The sequence below is a fragment of the Phoxinus phoxinus genome, assembly GCF_949152265.1.
Source record: "Phoxinus phoxinus genome assembly, chromosome: 9".
Lineage (NCBI taxonomy): Eukaryota > Metazoa > Chordata > Actinopteri > Cypriniformes > Leuciscidae > Phoxinus > Phoxinus phoxinus.
Window position 1 is genome coordinate 37,820,488 of NC_136884.1, and position 25,373 is coordinate 37,845,860.

Consider the following 25,373-nt stretch of genomic DNA (forward strand, 5'->3'; position numbering starts at 1 on the left):
ATAACATGTGTTCGGGCCCTGGTGCCTGTACAATATGTGTTCGGGCCCTGGTGTCTGTATAATATGTGATCGGGCCCTGGTGTCTGTATAATATTTGTTCGGGCCCTGGTGCCTGTATAATATGTGTTCGGGCCCTGGTGCCTGTATAATATGTGATCAGGCCCTGGTGTCTGTATAACATGTGTTCGGGCCCTGGTGCCTGTATAATATGTGATCGGGCCCTGGTGCCTGTATAATATGTGATCGGGCCCTGGTGCCTGTATAATATGTGATCGGGCCCTGGTGCCTGTATAATATGTGATCGGGCCCTGGTGTCTGTATAATATGTGTTCGGGCCCTGGTGCCTGTATAATATGTGATCGGGCCCTGGTGCCTGTATAATATGTGATCGGGCCCTGGTGCCTGTATAACATGTGTTCGGGCCCTGGTGCCTGTATAATATGTGATCGGGCCCTGGTGCCTGTATAATATGTGATCGGGCCCTGGTGCCTGTATAATATGTGTTCGGGCCCTGGTGCCTGTATAATATGTGATCGGGCCCTGGTGCCTGTATAATATGTGATCGGGCCCTGGTGCCTGTATAATATGTGATCGGGCCCTGGTGCCTGTATAATATGTGTTCGGGCCCTGGTGCCTGTATAATATGTGATCGGGCCCTGGTGTCTGTATAACATGTGTTCGGGCCCTGGTGCCTGTATAATATGTGATCGGGCCCTGGTGCCTGTATAATATGTGATCGGGCCCTGGTGCCTGTATAATATGTGTTCGGGCCCTGGTGTCTGTATAATATGTGATCGGGCCCTGGTGCCTGTATAATATGTGATCGGGCCCTGGTGCCTGTATAATATGTGATCGGGCCCTGGTGCCTGTATAACATGTGTTCGGGCCCTGGTGCCTGTATAATATGTGATCGGGCCCTGGTGCCTGTATAATATGTGATCGGGCCCTGGTGCCTGTATAACATGTGTTCGGGCCCTGGTGCCTGTATAATATGTGATCGGGCCCTGGTTTCTGTATAATATGTGATCGGGCCCTGGTGCCGGTATAATATGTGTTCGGGCCCTGGTGCCTGTATAATATGTGTTCGGGCCCTGGTGCCTGTATAACATGTGTTCGGGTCCTGGTGCCTGTATGATATGTGTTCGGGCCCTGGTGCCTGTATAATATGTGTTCGGGCCCTGGTGCCTGTGTGATCGGGCCCTGGTGTCTGTATAATATGTGTTCGGGCCCTGGTGCATGTATAATATGTGTTCGGGCCCTGGTGCCTGTATAATATGTGTTCGGGCCCTGGTGCCTGTGTGATCGGGCCCTGGTGTCTGTATAATATGTGTTCGGGCCCTGGTGCATGTATAATATGTGATCGGGCCCTGGTGCCTGTATAATATGTGTTCGGGTCCTGGTGCCTGTATAATATGTGTTCGGGCCCTGGTGTCTGTATAACATGTGTTCGGGCCCTGGTGCCTGTATAATATGTGTTCGGGTCCTGGTGCCTGTATAATATGTGTTCGGGTCCTGGTGTCTGTATAACATGTGTTCGGGCCCTGGTGCCTGTATAATATGTGTTCGGGTCCTGGTGCCTGTATAATATGTGTTCGGGCCCTGGTGCCTGTATAATATGTGTTCGGGCCCTGGTGCCTGTATAATATGTGTTCGGGCCCTGGTGCCTGTATAATATGTGTTCGGGCCCTGGTCCCTGTATAATATGTGTTCGGGCCCTGGTGCCTGTATAATATGTGTTCGGGCCCTGGTGCCTGTATAATATGTGTTTGGGCCCTGGTGCCTGTATAATATGTGTTCGGGCCCTGGTGCCTGTATAATATGTGATCGGGCCCTGGTGCCTGTATAACATGTGTTCGGGCCCTGGTGCCTGTATATTATGTGTTCGGGCCCTGGTGCCTGTATAATATGTGATCGGGCCCTGGTGTCTGTATAATATGTGTTCGGGCCCTGGTGCCTGTATAATATGTGATCGGGCCCTGGTGCCTGTATAACATGTGTTCGGGCCCTGGTGCCTGTATAACATGTGTTCGGGCCCTGGTGCCTGTATAACATGTGTTCGGGTCCTGGTGTCTGTATAATATGTGATCGGGCCCTGGTGCCTGTATAATATGTGATCGGGCCCTGGTGCCTGTATAACATGTGTTCGGGCCCTGGTGCCTGTATAACATGTGTTCGGGCCCTGGTGCCTGTATAACATGTGTTCGGGTCCTGGTGTCTGTATAATATGTGATCGGGCCCTGGTGCCTGTATAACATGTGTTCGGGCCCTGGTGCCTGTATAATATGTGTTCGGGTCCTGGTGTCTGTATAATATGTGTTCGGGCCCTGGTGCCTGTATAATATGTGTTCGGGCCCTGGTGCCTGTATAATATGTGTTCGGGCCCTGGTGCCTGTATAATATGTGTTCGGGCCCTGGTGCCTGTATAATATGTGTTCGGGCCCTGGTGCCTGTATAATTTGTGTTCGGGCCCTGGTGCCTGTATAACATGTGTTCGGGTCCTGGTGTCTGTATAATATGTGATCGGGCCCTGGTGCCTGTATAACATGTGTTCGGGCCCTGGTGCCTGTATAATATGTGATCGGGCCCTGGTGCCTGTATAACATGTGTTCGGGCCCTGGTGCCTGTATAACATGTGTTCGGGCCCTGGTGCCTGTATAACATGTGTTCGGGTCCTGGTGTCTGTATAATATGTGATCGGGCCCTGGTGCCTGTATAACATGTGTTCGGGCCCTGGTGCCTGTATAATATGTGTTCGGGTCCTGGTGTCTGTATAATATGTGTTCGGGCCCTGGTGCCTGTATAATATGTGTTCGGGCCCTGGTGCCTGTATAATATGTGTTCGGGCCCTGGTGCCTGTATAATATGTGTTCGGGCCCTGGTGCCTGTATAATTTGTGATCGGGCCCTGGTGCCTGTATAATATGTGTTCGGGCCCTGGTGCCTGTATAACATGTGTTCGGGCCCTGGTGCCTGTATAACATGTGTTCGGGCCCTGGTGCCTGTATAACATGTGTTCGGGCCCTGGTGCCTGTATAACATGTGTTCGGGCCCTGGTGCCTGTATAATATGTGATCTGGCCCTGGTGCCTGTGTGTTCGGGTCCTGGTGCCTGTATAACATGTGTTCGGGCCCTGGTGCCTGTATAATATGTGATCGGGCCCTGGTGCCTGTGTGTTCGGGTCCTGGTGCCTGTATAATATGTGTTCGGGCCCTGGTGCCTGTATAATATGTGTTCGGGCCCTGGTGCCTGTGTGATCGGGCCCTGGTGCCTGTATAACGTGTTCGGGCCCTGGTGCCTGTATAACATGTGATCGGGCCCTGGTGCCTGTATAACATGTGTTCGGGCCCTGGAGCCTGTATAACATGTGTTAGGGCCCTGGAGCCTGTATAACATGTGATCGGGCCCTGGTGCCTGTATAATATGTGATCAGTTCCTGGTGCCTGTATAATATGTGTTCGGGCCCTGGTGCCTGTATAATATGTGTTAGGGCCCTGGAGCCTGTATAACATGTGATCGGGCCCTGGTGCCTGTATAATATGTGATCGGGCCCTGGTGTCTGTATAATATGTGATCGGGCCCTGGTGTCTGTATAATATGTGATCGGGCCCTGGTGTCTGTATAATATGTGTTCGGGCCCTGGTGTCTGTATAACATGTGTTCGGGCCCTGGTGCCTGTATAATATGTGATCGGGCCCTGGTGTCTGTATAATATGTGTTCGGGCCCTGGTGCCTGTATAATATGTGTTCGGGCCCTGGTGCATGTATAATATGTGATCAGGCCCTGGTGTCTGTATAATATGTGATCGGGCCCTGGTGTCTGTATAATATGTGATCGGGCCCTGGTGCCTGTATAATATGTGATCGGGCCCTGGTGCCTGTATAATATGTGATCAGGCCCTGGTGTCTGTATAACATGTGATCGGGCCCTGGTGCCTGTATAATATGTGATCGGGCCCTGGTGCCTGTATAATATGTGTTCGGGCCCTGGTGCCTGTATAATATGTGATCAGGCCCTGGTGTCTGTATAATATGTGATCAGGCCCTGGTGTCTGTATAATATGTGATCAGGCCCTGGTGTCTGTATAATATGTGATCAGGCCCTGGTGTCTGTATAATATGTGTTCGGGCCCTGGTGCCTGTATAATATGTGATCGGGCCCTGGTGTCTGTATAATATGTGTTCGGGCCCTGGTGCCTGTATAATATGTGTTCGGGCCCTGGTGCATGTATAATATGTGATCGGGCCCTGGTGCCTGTATAACATGTGATCGGGCCCTGGTGTCTGTATAATATGTGATCGGGCCCTGGTGTCTGTATAATATGTGATCGGGCCCTGGTGCCTGTATAATATGTGATCGGGCCCTGGTGCCTGTATAATATGTGATCAGGCCCTGGTGTCTGTATAACATGTGATCGGGCCCTGGTGCCTGTATAATATGTGATCGGGCCCTGGTGCCTGTATAATATGTGTTCGGGCCCTGGTGCCTGTATAATATGTGATCAGGCCCTGGTGTCTGTATAATATGTGATCAGGCCCTGGTGTCTGTATAATATGTGATCAGGCCCTGGTGTCTGTATAATATGTGTTCGGGCCCTGGTGCCTGTATAATATGTGATCAGGCCCTTGTGTCTGTATAATATGTGATCAGGCCCTGGTGTCTGTATAATATGTGATCAGGCCCTGGTGCCTGTATAACATGTGATCGGGCCCTGGTGTCTGTATAATATGTGATCGGGCCCTGGTGCCTGTATAATATGTGATCGGGCCCTGGTGCCTGTATAATATGTGATCAGGCCCTGGTGCCTGTATAATATGTGATCAGGCCCTGGTGCCTGTATAATATGTGATCGGGCCCTGGTGTCTGTATAATATGTGATCGGGCCCTGGTGCCTGTATAATATGTGATCGGGCCCTGGTGCCTGTATAATATGTGATCAGGCCCTGGTGTCTGTATAATATGTGATCGGGCCCTGGTGTCTGTATAATATGTGATCGGGCCCTGGTGCCTGTATAATATGTGATCGGGCCCTGGTGCCTGTATAATATGTGTTCGGGCCCTGGTGCCTGTATAATATGTGATCAGGCCCTGGTGTCTGTATAATATGTGTTCGGGCCCTGGTGCCTGTATAACATGTGTTCGGGCCCTGGTGTCTGTATAATATGTGTTCAGGCCCTGGTGTCTGTATAATATGTGTTCGGGCCCTGGTGCCTGTATAACATGTGTTCGGGCCCTGGTGTCTGTATAATATGTGATCGGGCCCTGGTGTCTGTATAATATGTGTTCAGGCCCTGGTGCCTGTATAATATGTGATCGGGCCCTGGTGCCTGTATAATATGTGTTCAGGCCCTGGTGCCTGTATAATATGTGATCGGGCCCTGGTGTCTGTATAATATGTGATCGGGCCCTGGTGTCTGTATAATATGTGATCGGGCCCTGGTGCCTGTATAATATGTGATCTTTTATCAAATTTCAGGTCTTGTTGTGTTTCGAAGCTTCACTAGGACACAGAGTTATTAGCAAAAAGCTAATGTTGCTTATTATAGCGCCACCATGTGGCTGAACCTCACAAGATTTGATACACAGCCTCATTTTGACACAAATATGTTAATTTTCATTACAGTCAGACATTATGATTTGACCTGTGGTGGCAATTTTATGATATTCATTGATCTTTAGTAAAATATAGATGATTCAAAGAATGTCACATGTGTGTCTCTCACTTGTAGTGAGAGAAGATTCTGTTTATGTACCTGGGAAGGCAGAAGGGAGAGACACTCCAGAGAACAGACGAACAAGGACCTCTGACCTAGATATCAGAAGGCCATTTGGTGAAGGGGGGCTTAGTGACGAATCTAAACTAATGTTATGGCTTCCTTGTCTATGGAAATCTACTGGGAAGAAGACCTTGGAGGAGCTAGGATAAAAAGTGGTTCAGTCTGTCTGGGGGGTGTCACTCTTCTGCACAGGGTAACAACTGTGTATTAGACTGCTCCTATTCTTGCAAGAATAAATACTTCTATTTTTATAATTTGACTCTGAGTGTCTCTTACGCAGTGATGTTTGTTTGATGAATTTTTGCCACAACAGACCTTATTTGTGTAACGCTGTAGATAGAATCAAAAGGACGAAGCAGGATCCACATGCAGCAGCTTTATTAGCTCAACTCAAAACTAGACAGACTTAGGCCACATTTACACATAGCCGGGTATTTAGAGAAACGAATATTTCCCCCCCTCCGTTTTCAATAATAACATCATGCACACAACATCGTTTTCAAAAAAGTTGTCGTTTACATCAACCCGCATAAATACACCGTCGAGCGCCATCATAACTATGCCAAACCTATGGGTGGCAGTGTAGGGAGAAGGATAAACCCATGCAAGCCAATCAGAATCCTCAAAATCGACAACAACGAATAGCACGAGCGACTTCCTGTTCCGTTCAAAACAACAGACATGGCGCGAGGTTCGTTTGTGTGGACAGACAGCGAAGTGGAGTTACTCCTTAATGTCGCGTTATACTACAAGGCAAGTAAAGGCCAAGACAATGTCGACTGGGAATCTTGCCAGTCCAAATATGTTGACATGTTGGCGCAATTCTCGGAGCAATACCCGTCCGAGACCAACGATGAGTTTCCTCATGTGAAGGAGGAGATAACGCGAGCCCATTTGACAACGAAACTTAAGGCAATAAGAGGGAAATACAGAAATTCAGTGGACACTGGACGCAGGAGCGGCCACGGAAGAGTGGTGCTCCTCTACTTTGAACTGTGCAAGCAGGTTTGGGGTGGTTCCCCAGCCACTACGACCATCGCCTCCGGCATCGAGACCAACGAACTGGAGGATTCCGTTTCTCCTTCCCCCGCCACATCTGCTTCGTCCTTGGTGGAATTCTTGGACGTCGAGTCTGAAGCAGAGGTTCAAGATGTTGATGGAAGTGTGACCATCACCCCCACAGTGAAGCAGAGGAGAGACCTGCTTCAGGTATGTATTTATTGTCATGTATGTATTGTTGGCTTTCTTAAAATGAATGTGTGTATGTATCTGTGAAATATAAGAAATCCTTCAGCAAAATAATTCACCCTGAAGGAAATTTCTTTGTCACAATAGTTCCGTCCATAGTCTGTAAACATACACGGTAAAAAAAGTAGTGGTAAAAGGCAAAAATAAATGAAGTAATGAAGAGAAGTCACATCAGTCGTTTTCATGTGCTACAACATTACAGCAAGTAACAGTTAATGTATATTGGCAAAAAAAAAAAAAAAAATCCTGTGTCTGTCATACATTTTGGGGAGATTAGCCTTTGAAAGTATGTTTTAGTTTCTGTATTCCTATAGTCTGTTGTGAATCGTAACGTTTACTATTAAGATTGATTATGCTGAGGGAATATAGGCCATCATTCATCATGGTAATATGAAATGTGATTATTTTTGTGTAAGTTTACTTATGCAAATGTGCATGTTTTAATACATTTTCTTTGTTCTACTCTGTAAAGGCTAAACTGAAGGGACACCGGCATGAACGGTTCAAGAGGAAGCTGCCAGCTGAAAACCAGTGGCTGAATGCCATTGAGGAGGACAAAAATGTAAAAAAGAAACTTGTGGAAATTATTGAGACCTCAGAAAAGCAGGCATCTGAAAATTTCTCTAAAATAACAAATACCCTGGATAGGCTAACACCATCGATTGCAGATGGGTTTGCTCTAATGCGGCAATTTGTGCAGACACCGCCACATTACAATATCCCATTTGATGGAAGAGGTCTTTATGGACCAGTTTATGCACACACGCCACCACTACACACACACTCCTATTTCCAAAATTCAGCACCAATTCAGCACTCATTCCCACCCAACTCGTCAGCTGACAACAGACCACCCAATACAGTTCCACTCAGCACCATCAACATAACTGATTTGGCACACACACCTGTTGAGGGCATGCAGCGTCAGTTTTTATATACCCAAGCCCTTAATGAGGATTAGCAATATTGAGATAAGAAGTCTCAATTGATGTACAATTGTAATTTGTAGAAAAATAATATTACAATACTGGTACTGTATTTTGTTCATAACCTTATTATGTTATGTTTGTGGATGTTTTTATAGTGTGAAATGTTACCCTGGGCAGTTCCAATATTTTTGTACCAAGAGTTTAAAAATGGGTACTATATAGATAGCCTTGAGTTAAGGCCTCTTGATTATTTTTTTTTACTTAAAGTGCCTATTGCTTAAAAAGCAGTACTGAAGAGGCAGCTTATATGCACTACTGTAGTCAATTTGTGAATTCCTCTTGAAGTGTTAAGTTACCTTGAAATATGCTTTTATTTATTATTTGATGCCACTTTGTTGCACTTTTATGCTTGTCTGATTTTCTGGATTAACAAACTGAAATAAAATGTCTGAAAAATTACGACGTGTGTTTGTTTATTCAATATGGTTCAAACCAGATCAACCTATTATAGAAAGCGTTCACACAGGACAGGACCATTTAGAATTTCTCGTTCTTTATGTGGATAATGGCATTCTACTAAACAAATAACATTTACACTTGGCAATGTCGATACCTTACATCCAAGTGACTTGTAAACATGTACAATGTAAAGAATAGAAAACTAAACATATTTGCTGAACATGTTATAAATTTAAATGCTTAACATATTGATATGTAGCCAAAACATACTGCCTAAATACTGGCATGAAAGGAGCACACAGTGTTTAGGTCTGTGATGAGCAAAAGCAAAATATTGTGAACTATGACAAGAACTTTAAACTTTGATATGTCATAATGTCTGATACCCCACACACAATGGAGAGAAGATGGTCCCTTTTATGGATCCAGGAATTGAGTGAGGATTCTCCTGACCCTCTTCCCTTCTGATGTCATGCATTCTGCTCTGGCATCTGGTGGTGGGTCTGGCTGGTTTTCCCTGTCGTATTGAATTGCCTCAGCAACCGTGTTATCGTCTACCTTGTCCTTGGAAGCCTCACAATAATTATGCAGCACGAAACATGCATAAATTACAAAGGGAAGATCAGCCAGATTAATGTCCATGGCCCTTCTCAGGGCTCCGAACCGGGCTTTTAGTCTCCCAAACGCACATTCTATCACCATCCTTGCTCGGCACAAAGATAGTCCAAAGTACTGCTCCTGGGCAGTGCTCCCCCCATTGACATATTCCTTCATAAGATATAGAAGCAGTGGATATGCAGGGTCGCCTAGTATGTAAACCGGTATGGCCTCTTCATCTTCAATGATTTGCCTTGGACAGGGAGGGATGCTTCTATCTTTCAAGGACGTGTTAAGTGTGGAGTTAGCAAAAATACGTGCGTCGTGCACGCTCCCAGGCCATTTCACTACCACGTCCATGAAGGCATATTTATAATCGCAGGTGGCTTGAATGTTTAAGGTAAACCTCCCTTTCCTATTGATGTAGTCACTGGAATTGGCTGGTGGTTGCTTTATCTCTACATGCGTCCCATCCACAGCACCTAGGCACTGAGGAAGGCCATGAGCTTCTTCAAATCCCTGCACAAGTTGCTGGACGGATTTTGGCAGTGTTATATACTTAGGACCCAAGTGGACAGTTATTGCTCTACAGACTTTTCGGATTATTATTGAAACGGCCGATCTAGACAGGCCGAATGCGTTGGCCGTTTTACGTAGTCTACCCTCATCAGCTAAATAGTATAGGGTGAGGGCAACTTTTTTCTCTACACTGACCGGCGACCGCATGACAGTAGTCTGACCTTCTATGGAGGGACGTAGTAAGTTCGAAAGCGTCAGTAGAGATGACCGTGACATTCGGAAGTTCTCATGCCATTCCTCCGGGAGCACGACTTCTCTCTCAAAGTTTTCCCACCAGACCGCGGTTCGCCCAGGTCGGATCCAAAACCGGCGACGGCGACGTTGGCAGGCAATGTACCGGCGTCTTGGAAGTGAAAGCTGCTGTAAAAATGCTGACCTTCTTGTACTCCTTCGCCTCTGCTCCTCGATATAGTACAGCAGTTGTGTTTGCAAATGCAAACAGGCCAAAAGCGTTTGCACAAAAGTAAAAATGAGTACCACCTTAACAGCATCCATGATAAGTAGCCGAACAAGTAAACATAGGGAGCTCACATTTCGTAAAGCATTATCGGGCGCATAATGTGACGTTTGAGAACCTAAAACCCCGTTTCTCCCAGTTGACACGGCAACACATAACCGGCGTTTTCAGAAATCTCCACTTTGCCCGGAGTTTTTAGAAATAATCGTTTTCTGGGATAAAACCGGCGTTTTCGTGTAAATGAGAGGCCAAAACGCAGGGAAATATCTGCGTTTTCCCTTCGTGTAAACGGGGCCTTAGACTTGGGAACAGGAATCAGGAACAGCACGAACAAACAACATTACAAAGTCAAGAACCGACAAACACTGACACAAGACACAGGGTTTAAATACAGAGGCAAACAAGCTAAACTAGATAGCAAGGGGGCGTGGCTAATTAGAAACACCTGGGGAGACTAATAAACAAGAAAAACTACAAAGGACTACAAAACAGGAAATAACAAGTCCACACAAGACAAGGGGAACACAAGACAGGAATCATGACATAGCCCCCCCACTTAAGGAGCGGATTCCAGACGCTCCTCAAAAAACAATAGTCCAGGAGGGTGGTGGAGTGGAGGCGGACCCGGGGGCGGGATGGAGAGCCAGGCCCGTGGAGCAGAAGAGGGCCTGGAGACTGCAGCAAGACGGGAGGCCAGGGCGGAGCAGGCAGTGCCGTCTGCAGATCCTGCTCCGCCCTGGTTGCCCACGGTTCATGACCCAGGTCCGCCTTGCCTGTATCCTGGTCCCGGTTCCCAGTGCGGACCTGGCCCTCCGTCCCTCACCCAAGACCGCCTCTGCTTCACCACCCTCCTGAACATTTGTGCTTTTGTTTTGATGGGCGTCGGGAGCCGCCCATAGGGGAGGAGCTATGTCACGGTGTGGGTTTTGTGTCTTGTTCTTGTCTGTTATGTGATTCACTGTTTGCCATGTGTCTTGTTAATTGTCTGATCATTGTTCACAGGTGTTTCTGATTTACCACGCCCCCTTGTTATCTTGTCTAGCTCGTTTATCCCTTGTATTTAAGCCTTGTGTTTCAGCCCTGTCTTTGTGAGTTCTTGTTTGATTGTATGTGTATGTGTATGTGTATGTGTATGTGTATGTGTATGTGTATGTGTATGTGTATGTGTATGTGTATGTGTATGTGTATGTGTATGTGTATGTGGTCCTGACATCCTGTCCTGAGTACCGTTCGTAAAGTTTTGTGTCTATTTAATAAAGTGTGCTGCGTATGGATCCTGCTTCATCCTTGCTTCAACCGCTATACGTAACAATTTGCTGCTGTGATTTTTTTTATATATTTTTTTTATATATATCTTCAGTGTTTTGATGTATCAGAGGATTTTTGATGACTTTTTGTCATAAGTTTCGAGTGAATTGGATCAAACGGAGAATTCATCATCATGAAGCGGAATTATGCTTCAGGAAGCCAGAAAGAAAAAAGAAAAAACAAGATAGTGGTAAGTGATAAACTACACTGGATAAAATAGCTCTACTTGTCTTGTACAAATGGTGTAATTTTGCAGCAGGTAGGCGTAGGCTAGCAAAAATATGTTTATGTTAACTACCTGCCTGACGGCAAACGCTGCTGGTAACAAACAGTTAACTTAGTGCAACTTTTTTTTTACGAACGGACGGAATATGGTTACATACTGTAATGTGTTTTTTAACGGGATAAGGCAGACGCAGATCTGTTCCAGAATCACTGTTTATCGTATTTAATGACATGACATTGCTATAGCTTTGTAATAGGTTTTGATGAAAGTGGCATGGCATAGCATGCTATACTAACTATTAGGAAAACCACACAATACATTCCGTGCACCAAACATTAGCTTGGGATGTTTTTAAGTATTGGTAGCTGTGAAAGCAGCTGCATCCCTTCTCTTCAAATATCAAAATATATCTTAATATATCTCTATGTCCATTTTGCTTGGGGCCCCCAAATTCCTTCAAACGGCCCTGTTTGTGAAACCAATTGTTTTTGTGTGCAGATCTCAGAGCCACGGTGTTCTGACAGCTTGCTTATGGGGCGGCAGCTAGCGGATCGTTAGGAAAGATTAGATGAATGTGATCATTTATGTTTGGGCCTGAAATCACTGATACAACCTTTAAGCACAAAAACATATTTATTAAAAACATTGTTATCAGAACGGAGAAGGTTTTTTTCTTTTATTTCCAAGCTTGAGATCTTCATGACTTACAGTCTCTGACGCCCAGACATGTTTAGAGCAGAACAATAATAATTGATAAAACAGTGCAAATATAATAATGTTGCAGCAGCTTCAGTGCGTGAACCCATGAAATACAGCTGGGTTAAAATACGTTTAACAAATCACACTTCTACATGAATTATACATGATTGATGTGACACTATAATGAAACTAAATGAAGCTGATCTTCATCAACACAAACAGAGCTTGAGAAAAGCACAGATACACACCGTCACACACACTGATGTCTATATGAGCATTTATTACACAGTTATTCTGACATGATATTTCACTGACAGAAGTTCAGCTGTGTTAGTAATGTAATGAAGGGAAAATAAGAGACTCTGTAACATCTCACTGATACTGATTTATCATGCAGCTCAAAGCATTATGGGTAGAATCTCTCTACAGTCTGTTCTCATTCATCAACACAGTTTCACTGATCCATTATAAAACCTAAACCCAGGATAGAGCGGCTGAGTGAATGTGGTCTGGACTGTGTGGATGAGTCTCATTGTGTCTCTGTCGACTCTGTAGAAGGACAGAGTTCCTGCACTGTGATCCACATACACTCCTGTTCTACTGTGATCCACATACACTCCTGTTCTACTGCTGATGGACTCTACAAGGAGATTAGACACTATGCCATTGTGTATGAATGCGTAACCGGAGGAAGAGCAGTACAAACTCCAGGACTGATCATTAGATCCAAATTCACACTCATTTATCCGTCCCTTCCTGCTGATGCTCTTATATGACACTGATATCGACACATCAATCCCACTCCACTCGATCTCCCAGTAACAGCGTCCACTCACACTCTCTCTACACAACACCTGCTCCCAATCATCAAATCTGTCTGGATGATCAGGATGCGGCTGGACTGGGTAAGTGTTAGAAATCTCTCTGTTGTCCTCAGACAGACGGAGCTGTCTATTCACTGTGTTCAGATCCAGAGTGAGCTGATGGGAATCTGATGGAGAGAAAACACATCAGAATCAGGAATCTGATCTTTTAATGAAGATGAACTCTTCATGTTTAATATATCAGCAGTGTCTCAGTACAGTTTAATCATCATTTACATGATCAACTCTTTCAGCTTCTACAGGAAGAACATGAACACAGTGAGTTTCTCTGCTTGTTTTCTGACTTACATTGAAGGAACTCGTTCCTGGTCTTGGGAACAGTGGCTGTGGAAATCAACAGACATGAAGAGTGTGATTATCATGTCAAGAGAAAATGATCCTGCATCCATTACTAACACATGCACAACTCCTCCAACACAGAAGATATTTAGAAATGTCTCTGCTGTTTACAGAGCCCAAATCCTGACACAACCACTATTGAGGGTTTGATATTATTGACGCGTCACCATATTGGATTTGGCTTCTGTAGACATGAACTGATCACAGATTTGATTTGAGAGGGAATAGGGCTCAAATTTCACTTTGCTCATCATACAAAGTAATCATATCACTTCATAACACTTGGATTTATTTTGGTTTTGAGTGTTTGTGAACAGGCCCGTCGCGACAAGGCAAGCAAACCAAGCAATTGCTTGGGGCTCCGAGCTGGCCTGGGGCCCCAAGACAACGACTGGTTAAGAATAAAATGCAACGACAAACTGTGAGCGCCCCTTCGATAGTCAATGCAGTAAAGTGCAATGACACTGTTATCGGGATACCCCTCAAGAGGGCCCCTCTCAGTAGTCGCTGACAGCAGCCAGCCAACCACGCGATCTCTGCTGCCAGCAAAATACAAAACCTCCTCGGCAGTCTTCATCATGAAGCGGAATTATGCTTCAGGAAGCCAGAAAGAAAAAAGAAAAAAACAAGATAGTGGTGAGTGATAAACTACACTGGATAAAATAGCTCTACTTGTCTTGTACAAATGGTGTAATTTTGCAGCAGGTAGGCGTAGGCTAGCAAAACTATGTTTATGTTAACTACCTGCCTGACGGCAAATGCTGCTGGTAACGAACAGTTAACTTCGTGCAACTTTTTTTTCCGAACGGACGGAATATGGTTACATACTGTAATGTGTTTTTTAACGGGATAAGGCAGACGCAGATCTGTTCCAGAATCACTGTTTATCGTATTTAATGACATGACATTGCTATAGCTTTGTAATAGGTTTTGATGAAAGTGGCATGGCATAGCATGCTATACTAACTATTCCACCGTGATAATCAATTTATAGGGGTTAGGAAAACCACACAATACATTCCGTGCACCAAACATTAGCTCGGGATGTTTTTAAGCATTGGTAGCTGTGAAAGCAGCTGCATCCCTTCCCTTCAAATATCAAAATATATCTTAAAGGTTTACAAACATTTTTTAATCATTACCCGATACCTAATATATTATATCAAGCAATCAAGCAAGCAAACTTTATTTATAAAGCACTTTACAACGACCGAAGTAGCCCAAAGTGCTGTACAAAGCAAAATATAACACAACACAGCTAATTTACTATAAAATACATAGTGAAATAAGTTAAAAAATAAAAACATATAAAACAAACCATAACATGCAAAATGTCAACTCCTGGTGTTAAAGGCCAAGGAATATAAATTAGTTTTTAAAAGAGATTTAAAATGAGTTAGTGAAGTGGCCTGTTTTACCGCCTGAGGCAGGTCATTCCACAATTTTGGAGCTGCCACAGCAAAGGCGCGATCCCCTCTGAGTTTACGTTTTGTTTTGGGCACGTGAAGGAGCAGTTTATCGGCTGACCTAAGAGAGCGAGTGGGTGTATGAAGATGTATTAACTCAGAGATATAAGACGGGGCAAGACCATTTAATGATTTAAAAACAAATAAAAGAACTTTAAAATGAATCCTGTACTGTTGTCACGGATACAACGGAAGCAGACAGGTGGTAAGTTGAATAGAAGTTTATTGAACAAGGTGCAACAGATCCGGGATGCAATGGTGAGTAGATAATTTGAAGATAGTGTTCACATAGACTTAACTGAATGGTAAACAATGTCTCTTGGTTGTAGATGCTGGCGAAAGGGTTCGCGAGGGTTCTCAATGGAAGGCAGACGGATGGTTGAAGACAGCAGATGGGAGACACGGAACACGGAAGGTAAGTAGATCTCTCTGAGGTGAGTAGCGGAGGTGAGTCTGTATGTCAGTGGTGTTTGACGAGACCAGACAATGACTGGTGAGTGAGAGTGGTTTATAAAGGGTGTGACTGATGAAGTGGCCAGGTGAAGGTGATTAGAACTCAGGGGAAAGTGAACGAGTGGGTGGAGCGAGTGATGATGAGGATGGAGTGAGTGATGATAAGGGCGTGGCTGTGACAGTACCCCCCCCTCCCGAGGCGGCTCTTGATGGCTGTGAAGAGGGGCGAGTACGGCGACGAGGTCTCCCACGACCTCTGGGTGCAGGACGGTCAGGATGGTCAGCATGGAACTGGGTGAGAAGAGTAGGGTCAAGGATGTCATCTCAATGAACCCAGGAGCGTTCCTCAGGTCCATAGCCTTCCCAGTCGACCAGATATTCCAACTGGGAACCTCGTCGCCGAGAGTCCAAGATGTCGTGGACTCGGTAGATGGACTCCTCTTCTACGGGAACGGGAGGAGGAGGCACGTCATCCTGGCCAGGAACTGAGGAGGGAGGAGTGACAGGTTCAGTGTGAGGTTTTAACAGAGATACATGGAATGATGGTGCAATTCTATACTCAGGTGGAAGGTTGAGACGATAAGTGACGTCATTGAGCTGCCTCTGCACAGTGAATGGTCCGATGTATCGAGGACTCAGCTTTTTGCAGGGCAGGCGGAGTCGTATGTCTCGCGTCGAGAGCCAAACCTTTTGACCAGGGTGGTATTGAGGAGGTTCGGCTCTGTGACGGTCAGCTTGTCTCTTGTGTCTCCGCACTGCCTGCTGAAGGTGTACATGAGCTGAGTCCCATACCCTCTCGCTTTGATGGAACCAATAGTCGACAGCTGGAACCTCTGACGGTTCACCTGACCAAGGGAAAAGAGGAGGTTGGTACCCTACGACACATTGGAATGGGGTGAGTCCAGTGGTACTTTGTCTAAGGGAGTTTTGGGCATATTCAGCCCAGGGGAGGAATTGGTTCCAGCTGTCTTGGTACTAGTGGCAATAGGATCTGAGGTAACGTCCAATCTCCTGGATCTTCCGCTCAGTCTGACCGTTAGTCTGGGGATGATATCCGGAAGATAGATTAACCGTGACTCCGAGGAGTTTGAAGAAAGCCTTCCATACCCGAGAGATGAACTGAGGTCGGTCCGATACAATTTCATCAGGGATGCCGAAGTTTCTGAAGACGTAGGTGAAGAGAGCTTCGGCCGCTTCAAAGGCAGTAGGAAGTCCGGGCATTGGAATCAACTTGCATGATTTGGAGAACTGATCCACTACAACAAAAACACAGGTGTATCCATTGGATCGTGGGAGGTCAGTCATGAAGTCAATGCCCAGATGGGACCACGGACGCTGAGGAATGGGTAGAGGCACTAATTTACCCTCAGGGAGCTTTCTGGGAGTGTTGGTAACGGCACAGACTGAGCATCCTCTGATGTAACGTTAGGCGTCCTGGGAGATGGATGGCCACCAGTACCGTTGACTGAGGAGCGAGAGGGTACGCCTACTACCTGGATGTCCAGAGCCCGGAGCGGTGTGAGCAGAGTCCAGAAGGGTGGTACGGAGCTGAGGTGGTACAAATATGAGCCCTTCTGGACCTCCCGGCGGAGCAGGTTGGAGATTATTAGCTTGGGAGATTTGCTCATCAATGTCCCATATGATGGGGTTGAGGAAGATGGCTGGAGGAAGGATAGGTTCAGAAGAGTTTTCTTCGGAGGAGGATTGGTGAAGACGGGATAAGGCGTCTGCTTTGACATTCTTACCGCCAGGGCGATAGGTGACACGGAAGTCGAACCTGGTGAAGAAGAGTGCCCAACGGGCCTGACGAGGATTCAATCTTCTAGCTTCTCTCAGATACTCAAGGTTTCGATGATCTGTTATAACCTCAAATTGGTGGTTAGCCCCCTCCAGCCAATGCCTCCACTCTTCCAGTGCTAGTTTGATAGCCAGGAGTTCCCGGTTGCCGACATCATAGTTGTGCTCCGCCGGGGACAGTTTCTTGGAAAAGAAGGCGCATGGATGGAGTTTGGGAGGCTCACCCTGCCGCTGAGATAACACAGCCCCAACACCGGTAGATGAAGCGTCCACTTCGACGATGAAAGGAAGATCGGGGTTGGGATGTACCAGTATTGGGGCTGTAGCAAATGCGTTCTTGAGTTCGTGAAATGCTTGGAGGGATTCTGAGGATAAGGACAGAGACTTGGGCCGGCCTTTCAGAGATGAGGTTAACGGAGTACTGATGAGACTGTAACCCTTGATGAACCTTCTGTAGAAGTTTGCAAATCCTAAAAACCGCTGGAGCTCTTTGACTGAAGTGGGTTGTGGCCAGTTGTGAATGGTTTCCACCTTCCTCTGGTCCATTTGTACTCCATGTTGGTCAATGATGTAACCCAGGAACTGTACGGATGGGATATGGAATTCACACTTTTCGAGTTTAAGGTACAGTTGATGTTCTCTCAGTTTTTCTAGGACTTGGATGACGTGTTTACGGTGTTCAGAGAGTGAGGAAGAGTAGATGAGAATGTCGTCGATGTACACTATGACGAACCGATTGAGGTAGTTTCTGAAGATCTCGTTCATGTAACCTTGGAAGACTGCTGGAGCGTTGGACAGTCCGAAGGGCATGACGAGGTATTCATAATGGCCGGAGGGAGTGACGAACGCGGTCTTCCACTCGTCACCCCGCCGAATACGGATGAGATTGTAGGCAGAACGAAGATCTAACTTGGAGAAGATTTGGGCCCCACGCAACTGTTCCAAAGCCGCTGGGACCAGAGGAAGAGGATAGCTGTACTTGATGGTTTGGGAATTCAGGTGTCTGTAGTCGAAGCATGGCCGCAAGCCTCCATCCTTCTTACCTACGAAGAAAAAACTTGAAGCGGCAGGGGAGGTAGATGTACGGATGAACTGCTGATGAAGAGCTTCCTCCACGTACTCCTCCATGGCCTTCTGCTCCGGGATGGACAGGGGGTAAATACGGCCTTTGGGTAAGGTGGCTCCAGGTAGCAGGTCGATAGCGCAGTCCCATGGCCGGTGAGGTGGTAATTGGGTCACTAGTTGTTTGCTGAACACATCCTGGAACGCCCCATACTCTGAGGGAATCGTCACAGAATGTTGGACTTCAGGACTCTCGACTGTGGTAGAATTGACTTGACACGATGGGTTAATCTTATATGTAGAGGAAGAAGATGATTTTTTGATTGAAGACAAGCAGTTAGAAAAGCACTGTTCACCCCAGCGTAAGATCTCTCCAGTTCTCCAATTGACAGAGGGTTGGTGTTGTACCATCCATGGGCGTCCCAGAATGAGTTCAGCAGTTGACTCCTCCAGCACCATGAATGACATCCTCTCAGTATGGAGACATCCAATCTGTAGAGTGACAGTGGGTGAAAAGTGACGAATTCTTCCTCGACCCAGAGGTTTACCCTGAATGGTTTGTACTCGGAGATCCTGATGCGTTCTAAGCTTTCGAAGGTTTAACTTTTGGAGTAATTGGGTGGAAATGAAGTTCCCTTCGGCACCGGAGTCGAGTAAGGCTTGCGCTGAGACACAAAGACGAGGGGTGAGTAGTAGAACCATAGTACGATTGAGAGTTTCAATTTTAGGAGGAACTTGAATGGTGCTTACCGCAGTACGCGGAGGTCGAATGGGACAGCCACTGAGGAGGTGTTGATCGGAAGCGCAATACATGCACAAGTTATGCTGGATCCTTCGTTGACGTTCGATTGAAGTGAGACGAGAGGAGTCAATTTGCATGGGCTCTGGTGCTGGAGGAGCGGCAGATGGTGCAGAGAACGGAGAACTTACAGCGGCTGATGCAGGATGTTCACATGCTGAGAAACGCTGGGAAACTTGAATGTTTTTTTTAATGAGATTTTCGAGACCCATTGAGTCATCAAAAACGGCCACTTGCTGACGGATTCTCAAACTCAAGCCACGTCGAAACACTGTAATTAAAGCTGTTTCGTTCCAGTCACTGGAGGCCGCTAGGGTGCGGAAGCGAAGAGCGTAGTCGCAAACGGAATTTGAGCCTTAATGTAGATTGAAGAGTTGATCATGAATGGACAGTTTATCAGCAGATAATCCGAATACTATCTTGAAATGTTGAAGAAAACTGGAGAGAGATTTAATGATGGGTGAGTTTGAATTCCAGATGGAATGTGCCCATTGGAGAGCGCGGCCAGATAACAGAGATATTATAAACGCCACCCGGGCTGAGTCGTTAGGGAAAAGATGAGGTTGCATTTCAAAGTATAATGATACTTGCAGGAGGAAGCCGCTGCAGTTCTCCGCCTCGCCTGAGTATGTCGCCGGTCGGGCCATGGGACTCGCAGAGGCAGCCCCCGAAGGAGCGGGTGTTTGCGGAAGTGAAGGGAGGTGAAGATCTTGAGGGACAGCAGTGACGATGGGAGGATTAGCTGGCGGATTTTGTTGTAAGGCTTGACTAACAGCTTGAACCAGATCAGCGAAAGTATCTGGCGGTGGTGGATTCTCGGTATCGGCTGCAGCTTGCATGGTTGGTCTGGTCTTCTGTCACGGATACAACGGAAGCAGACAGGTGGTAAGTTGAATAGAAGTTTATTGAACAAGGTGCAACAGATCCGGGATGCAATGGTGAGTAGATAATTTGAAGATAGTGTTCACATAGACTTAACCCCCTGGGGTCGGCAATCATGCCGGCGTGATTTGCGCGGTTTTTTTCACATAGCAGCAAAATAGACCTAAAATACTCAGTCAGTTTTGGTCATACAGCCTTAAGAAATATGAAAAAATAAGCTGTTAAATGTCTACTTTTTTATGTGTCCACTTACAATCGAAATAAAACATTGTGCTTTTGTAAAATAAAGAAAGTAAACAGGGAGTGCTTTCTGCCTCTCCGTCTCCGTGAACTTTTTTTCTAAAGCACGTCTCTAAACTCAAATAAAACTCAGTGAATACTATTCACTCAGACATGAGCTATATATCTCTATAATCATTTAAGTGTGTAGTTTTAAATTATCTAATTCAAAACTAAAAGAAATATTCTCTGTTTATGTAATCTATATATAAAGAGCGAGAGATCAGCTGTCCTCATTATCTTTCTGCCAGCTCATTACTCCGCTAATGTGACACGCCCATCGAGAGCGCGCGCGCTATTCAAATTCTAATCTGAAGCAACACATGCAAACCAGTCAACGCCCACAACAGCTGGACAACACACTCGCTGTGAGGAATAATAATATCGTGATTATCCTGGAAATTTTACCTCAAACGTGCTGGAGTAGCCGAACAACGGATCCAGCTGCAGATCATCAGTAAGTGCTTTGTTCTAATCGCGATATGAAATGGGGTCTGTAAACCGCAAAAGACTGTTTAAATTTGAATCGCGTTTCTGTGTTTGAATGAATGCACGGCGCATGCTGTTGTTTACTACAGCTCGCGCGAGTTTCGCTTTTAGCAAACTATATTGCCTACTGAGATGAGTAAAAATCGACTGAATACGTTGAAATAAAATGTATTTGTATAAGCAACATATTAAACTGCAAATTAATATTTATGCCCTAATATATATTATAAAAGACCATATGTTACAGACGAAATATGAAAGACAACATTTCGTTTTGGATAGATTATTTATAAAGCTTTTACTGCCACATCAAAACCTAATTTACAAGGTGCAAACAAAATCGTAAAAGGTCAATATAAGCCTTCTCTATAAATTATTTTTGTGTTTTATTAGTGACAAATATGGGGAGAGGATAGCCTACATCCAAAACTTTCTGAAAATACGAATGAGAATTAACTGCACAATTACTAGAAATGTTTACCTCGGATATTATAGGCCTACAATTTGCAAGCATACAGTTTGTGGAAAAATACACTTTTTTCAAGATGTTTCCAATTCTGTAATATATATATATATATATATATATATATATATATATATATATATATATATATATATATGTATGTATGTATGTATGTATGTATCTATGTATGTATGTATGTATGTATGTATATATGTGTGTGTGTTGTCTTTGCATTTTTTCTTGTAGCCACAGTGACACCTAAGGCTCATTAGTATGCAGCATTAGCAGGTCTTCTTTGTCTCCAGGTGTGAATGAGGACATTATTCATGACCTTGTTGGATCATTCACGCCCACCTGCATATTGCCTTTCCAAACAAAAAGTGTCTTACAAAATTTAAATCAAACTATTGTTTAATGTGAACGATTAGCCCGGATGATTTTCAGATCATTTTGAAGTAAAAACTCTAGCCGATAACATCCATTAGTCAAAAGTATTGTGGGAATATGTGAAGTTGGTCGTTTGTGGTCTTATATCAGAAAATTTAAGTTTGAGTTTTTTGAATAACCATGCATAAATAATATTCTCTCAAAAATGCAAACATGTACATACATGTTGCTCACATATTATGCTAGCCATGTTCATGCTAAATAGAGTGTAATTACACCTTTGCCATTAATATGTTTATAAGCAACTGAAAAAAATACAAATATCAGGTCATGTCAAAACATCTCAAGGACCCCAAAAACACCTTAGACCCCAGAGGGTTAACTAACTGAATGGTAAACAATGTCTCTTGGTTGTAGATGCTGGCGAAAGGGTTCGCGAGGGTTCTCAATGGAAGGCAGACGGATGGTTGAAGACAGCAGATGGGAGACACGGAACACGGAAGGTAAGTAGATCTCTCTGAGGTGAGTAGCGGAGGTGAGTCTGTATGTCAGTGGTGTTTGACGAGACCAGACAATGACTGGTGAGTGAGAGTGGTTTATAAAGGGTGTGACTGATGAAGTGGCCAGGTGAAGGTGATTAGAACTCAGGGGAAAGTGAACGAGTGGGTGGAGCGAGTGATGATGAGGATGGAGTGAGTGATGATGAGGGCGTGGCTGTGACAACTGTACAGGCAGCCAGTGAAGCGACGCCAAGACGGGTGTAATGTGATCATATTTACGTACTCCTGTCAAGAGACGTGCTGCAGCGTTTTGCACCATTTGAAGACGAGCTAATGAAGACCCACTAACCCCCACGAGAAGTGAATTACAGTAATCCAGCCGGCTAGTAATAAAGGCATGGATTACTGTCTCAAATTGTTGTCTTTCTAAAAAAGGCTTTACTTTGGCCAATTGCCTCAGCTGGAAGAATCCTGTTTTTACTACTGCACTAATCTGGCTGTCGAAGTTAAGATGAGCATCAATTTTAACCCCCAGGTTAGTGATGACTGGTTTAACATATTGGGCCAAAGCACCCAGCTCAATGGAACTAGTCCCATTTGTACCACCAAAAATCATCACTTCCGTTTTATTTGTATTAAAACTTAAAAAATTAGTAGCCATCCAGGCTTTAACATCATCTAGACACTCTATTAGCGAACTGACAGTGTCATTCTTTTTAATCGGCATGTACATCTGACTATCATCAGCATAGCAGTGAAAAGATATGCCATGCTTCCTAATTACTGAGCCTAGCGGTAGCAAATACAGTGAAAATAGAAGAGGACCCAGAATTGACCCCTGCGGGACCCCACAAGAGAGAGGTGCAGAAGAGGACTCAGAGTTCCCACAGCTTACACAGAGAGTTCGACCTTTCAGATATGAACCATTCAAGCGCTATGCCTTTTTATGCCCACACAATGCTCCAATCGAGAAATCAAAATTTCATGGTCCACAGTATCGAATGCAGCCGTCAGGTCAAGAAGCACAAGAACAACATAATTACCAGAATCTGTAGCTAAATAAATATCATTAAAAACTTTTAAAAGAGCAGATTCTGTACTGTGTAAAGATTTGAAGCCGGAGTGGAATACCTCAAGAATATTATTATATGATATATGATAGATATAATGTGTGTTACAATAAACTGTTAATTTACAGCACTACTAATAATTAGTAACCAATTAATTATAATTTCATTGTTTGTTAACAGTAAAAAGACTGTTTGCTAACAGTTAACTCCTTATCAAGCGCCCCCCTTTTTTTGAATATACATGAAAATGCACATTCCGAACTTAAATGGTTTTAATTCAAGAATGCTTTGGAGTATAGATGTAAGATTGGTCTTGTTTTTAAGAAGACATTTGGCAGATTTTTGTAGAAGAGAAATAAATTAAGAAAGTTAAACAGAAAAAAAGTTATAGAAGTTTGAGTTAATGAAAATGTACAACGTTAAAAATTTAATTATTCATATTTTATATAAAATATATATTTTCAAAACCTGGAGGACTCTAAAAATGCAAAAAAATCAAAGGCAAAAATCTGAACAAGTTGTGTTTAAAATTTTAGGTTGATATCTAAAAAAATAAGCTTTCAGTGAGATTTAGTTTGAGCGCAGTACCAAACTTTTTCACTAGTTGACATTACTGCCCATATAAGGGCGCCTCCATTTCCATATGTTGTTTGAGTGATCTGAACCATTATTTTTACAATTTTCATACAATTTATGAAGTAGAAATCCTATTCAGAAGTAGTGTTGGAAGTTTGGCAGATTTTTAAATGAATTCAACCTCTAAGAAACACAAAAAGAACACGTATGTACATTATAGCTCGCTGCCACGAATGGTGAATCACAAATGGTAAATCTATAATTTTTTTATTTATATTTAAAACATTTTCAGACCTTTTTTTCTAAAACAATTGAATGGATGCTATCTTTTGAACTCTTGGCATGAAAACAAACTGAGGTTTCTACCATTCTTTCATGATTTTTCATGTTCATCACAATTTCAAAATAAAGGTCTGAACACGCCTTAGGAGTATGAAAATATTCTTGTTGCAAATTGATAAATTACGGCTCCTCTGTAATGTATTTTAAAAATCAGTCACCACAAATGAAAACTAGAGATTTTAAGCTTTCAAATGACATATAGTTTGTCAAGATTGGTTTAGGTTTAGTATAGGATATTACTGTTTAAAATATATAATGGGCCAATATAAAGGGTTAAATGACAATTAACTAAAGAATAATGAACTATCATAGTGCGTTGGGGGGGCCTCCATGTCCATTTTGCTTGGGGCCCCCAAATTCCTTCAAACGGCCCTGTTTGTGAAACCAGTTGTTTTTGTGTGCAGATCTCAGAGCCTCGGCTGCCTACAGAGACGCGGTGTTCTGACGACCTGCTTATGGGGCGGCAGCTAGCGGATCGTTAGGAAAGATTAGATGAATGTGATAATTTATGTTTGGGCCTGAAATCACTGATACAACCTTTAAGCACAAAAACATATTTATTAAAAACATTGTTATCAAATATTCATACGACTCTTGGTGTCAATAGAATCAGCTGTATTTAAATAGGTGATTTTAACAGTAAATATCAAAAATGTTATTGTCTGAAATATTGCTGTCATGATGTGATGAACTTATTTATACAGTATATTAAGCTTTTATCTGCTAAAAATATATTGCATCTGTTCTCATCTTTCTCATTTTAATATTGAAGCTTGATTTTCTTATCGTACTGTCACGGTTCTGTTATGTTTGGACTTTTAGTTTGTTTATCTTCAGTCACATGTCTCCTTTGTTCTAGTTTCCCGCCACTCTTTAGTCACTATGGTTACTGATTTTTATTATTCTTTCTGTTCAGCTGTGTGTCATCAATTACACTCGTTTGTCTGTCTATTTAAGCGGCTGTGATTGCACTTCTCCTTTGTCTGGATTAATAGTGGTGGGCAGATCGAGGCTTCGTGAAACAGTTGAAGCATATGTGCCGTATTGTGTCGAGGCTTCGAAACACTCCGGCACCGTCTCCACGGCGACCCCTAGTGGCCAGAACAGTGTAAATGCAACAAAACCTCGGCTAAACATGCATAAAAACACCTTTTACAAATCTATTTCACATTTGTTTTCAATTGCAATTATCTAATCATTTAATAAGATGATCAAAGTATTAAAATATGTTCTTTTATTAATTGTCAGGGTTTGTTTTGTCTGTTCTGTGCCTCAGCTAACAGGCAAATAAGAGACTATTAACTACACT

General features: G+C 44.1%; 2 protein-coding genes across 2 annotated transcripts in view; one reads left to right on the forward strand and one right to left on the reverse strand.

Moving 5' to 3' along the window:
* The first annotated feature begins 6,190 nt into the window (after nucleotides 1–6,190).
* LOC307004886 (uncharacterized protein) lies at nucleotides 6,191–8,293 on the forward strand. Its single transcript, XM_079624447.1, has 2 exons — nucleotides 6,191–6,983; nucleotides 7,495–8,293. Exons 1-2 carry the CDS (start codon nucleotides 6,456–6,458, stop codon nucleotides 7,981–7,983), a joined length of 1,017 nt encoding a protein of 338 aa, XP_079480573.1. The 5' UTR covers nucleotides 6,191–6,455; the 3' UTR covers nucleotides 7,984–8,293.
* Nucleotides 8,294–12,719: 4,426 nt separating this feature from the next.
* Nucleotides 12,720–25,373, reverse strand: part of LOC307004565 (neoverrucotoxin subunit beta-like) — a gene marked incomplete at both ends in the record, with an annotated part of 56,930 nt that continues 44,276 nt past the window's right edge. The window contains 2 exons of the mRNA XM_079623881.1: nucleotides 12,720–13,267; nucleotides 13,449–13,484. Of these exons, the coding sequence (XP_079480007.1) occupies nucleotides 12,720–13,267; nucleotides 13,449–13,484 (584 nt within the window). The remainder of the gene's footprint in view (nucleotides 13,268–13,448; nucleotides 13,485–25,373) is intronic.

What these genes read in the sequence shown, in the direction of transcription:
- LOC307004886 (XM_079624447.1), top strand. Translation starts at nt 6,456, where the DNA reads ATGGCGCGAGGTTCGTTTGTGTGGACAGACAGCGAAGTGGAGTTACTC. An exon ending in AGAGGAGAGACCTGCTTCAG is followed by an intron (nt 6,984 to 7,494) that starts GTATGTATTTAT and finishes TACTCTGTAAAG; the next exon opens with GCTAAACTGAAGGGACACCG.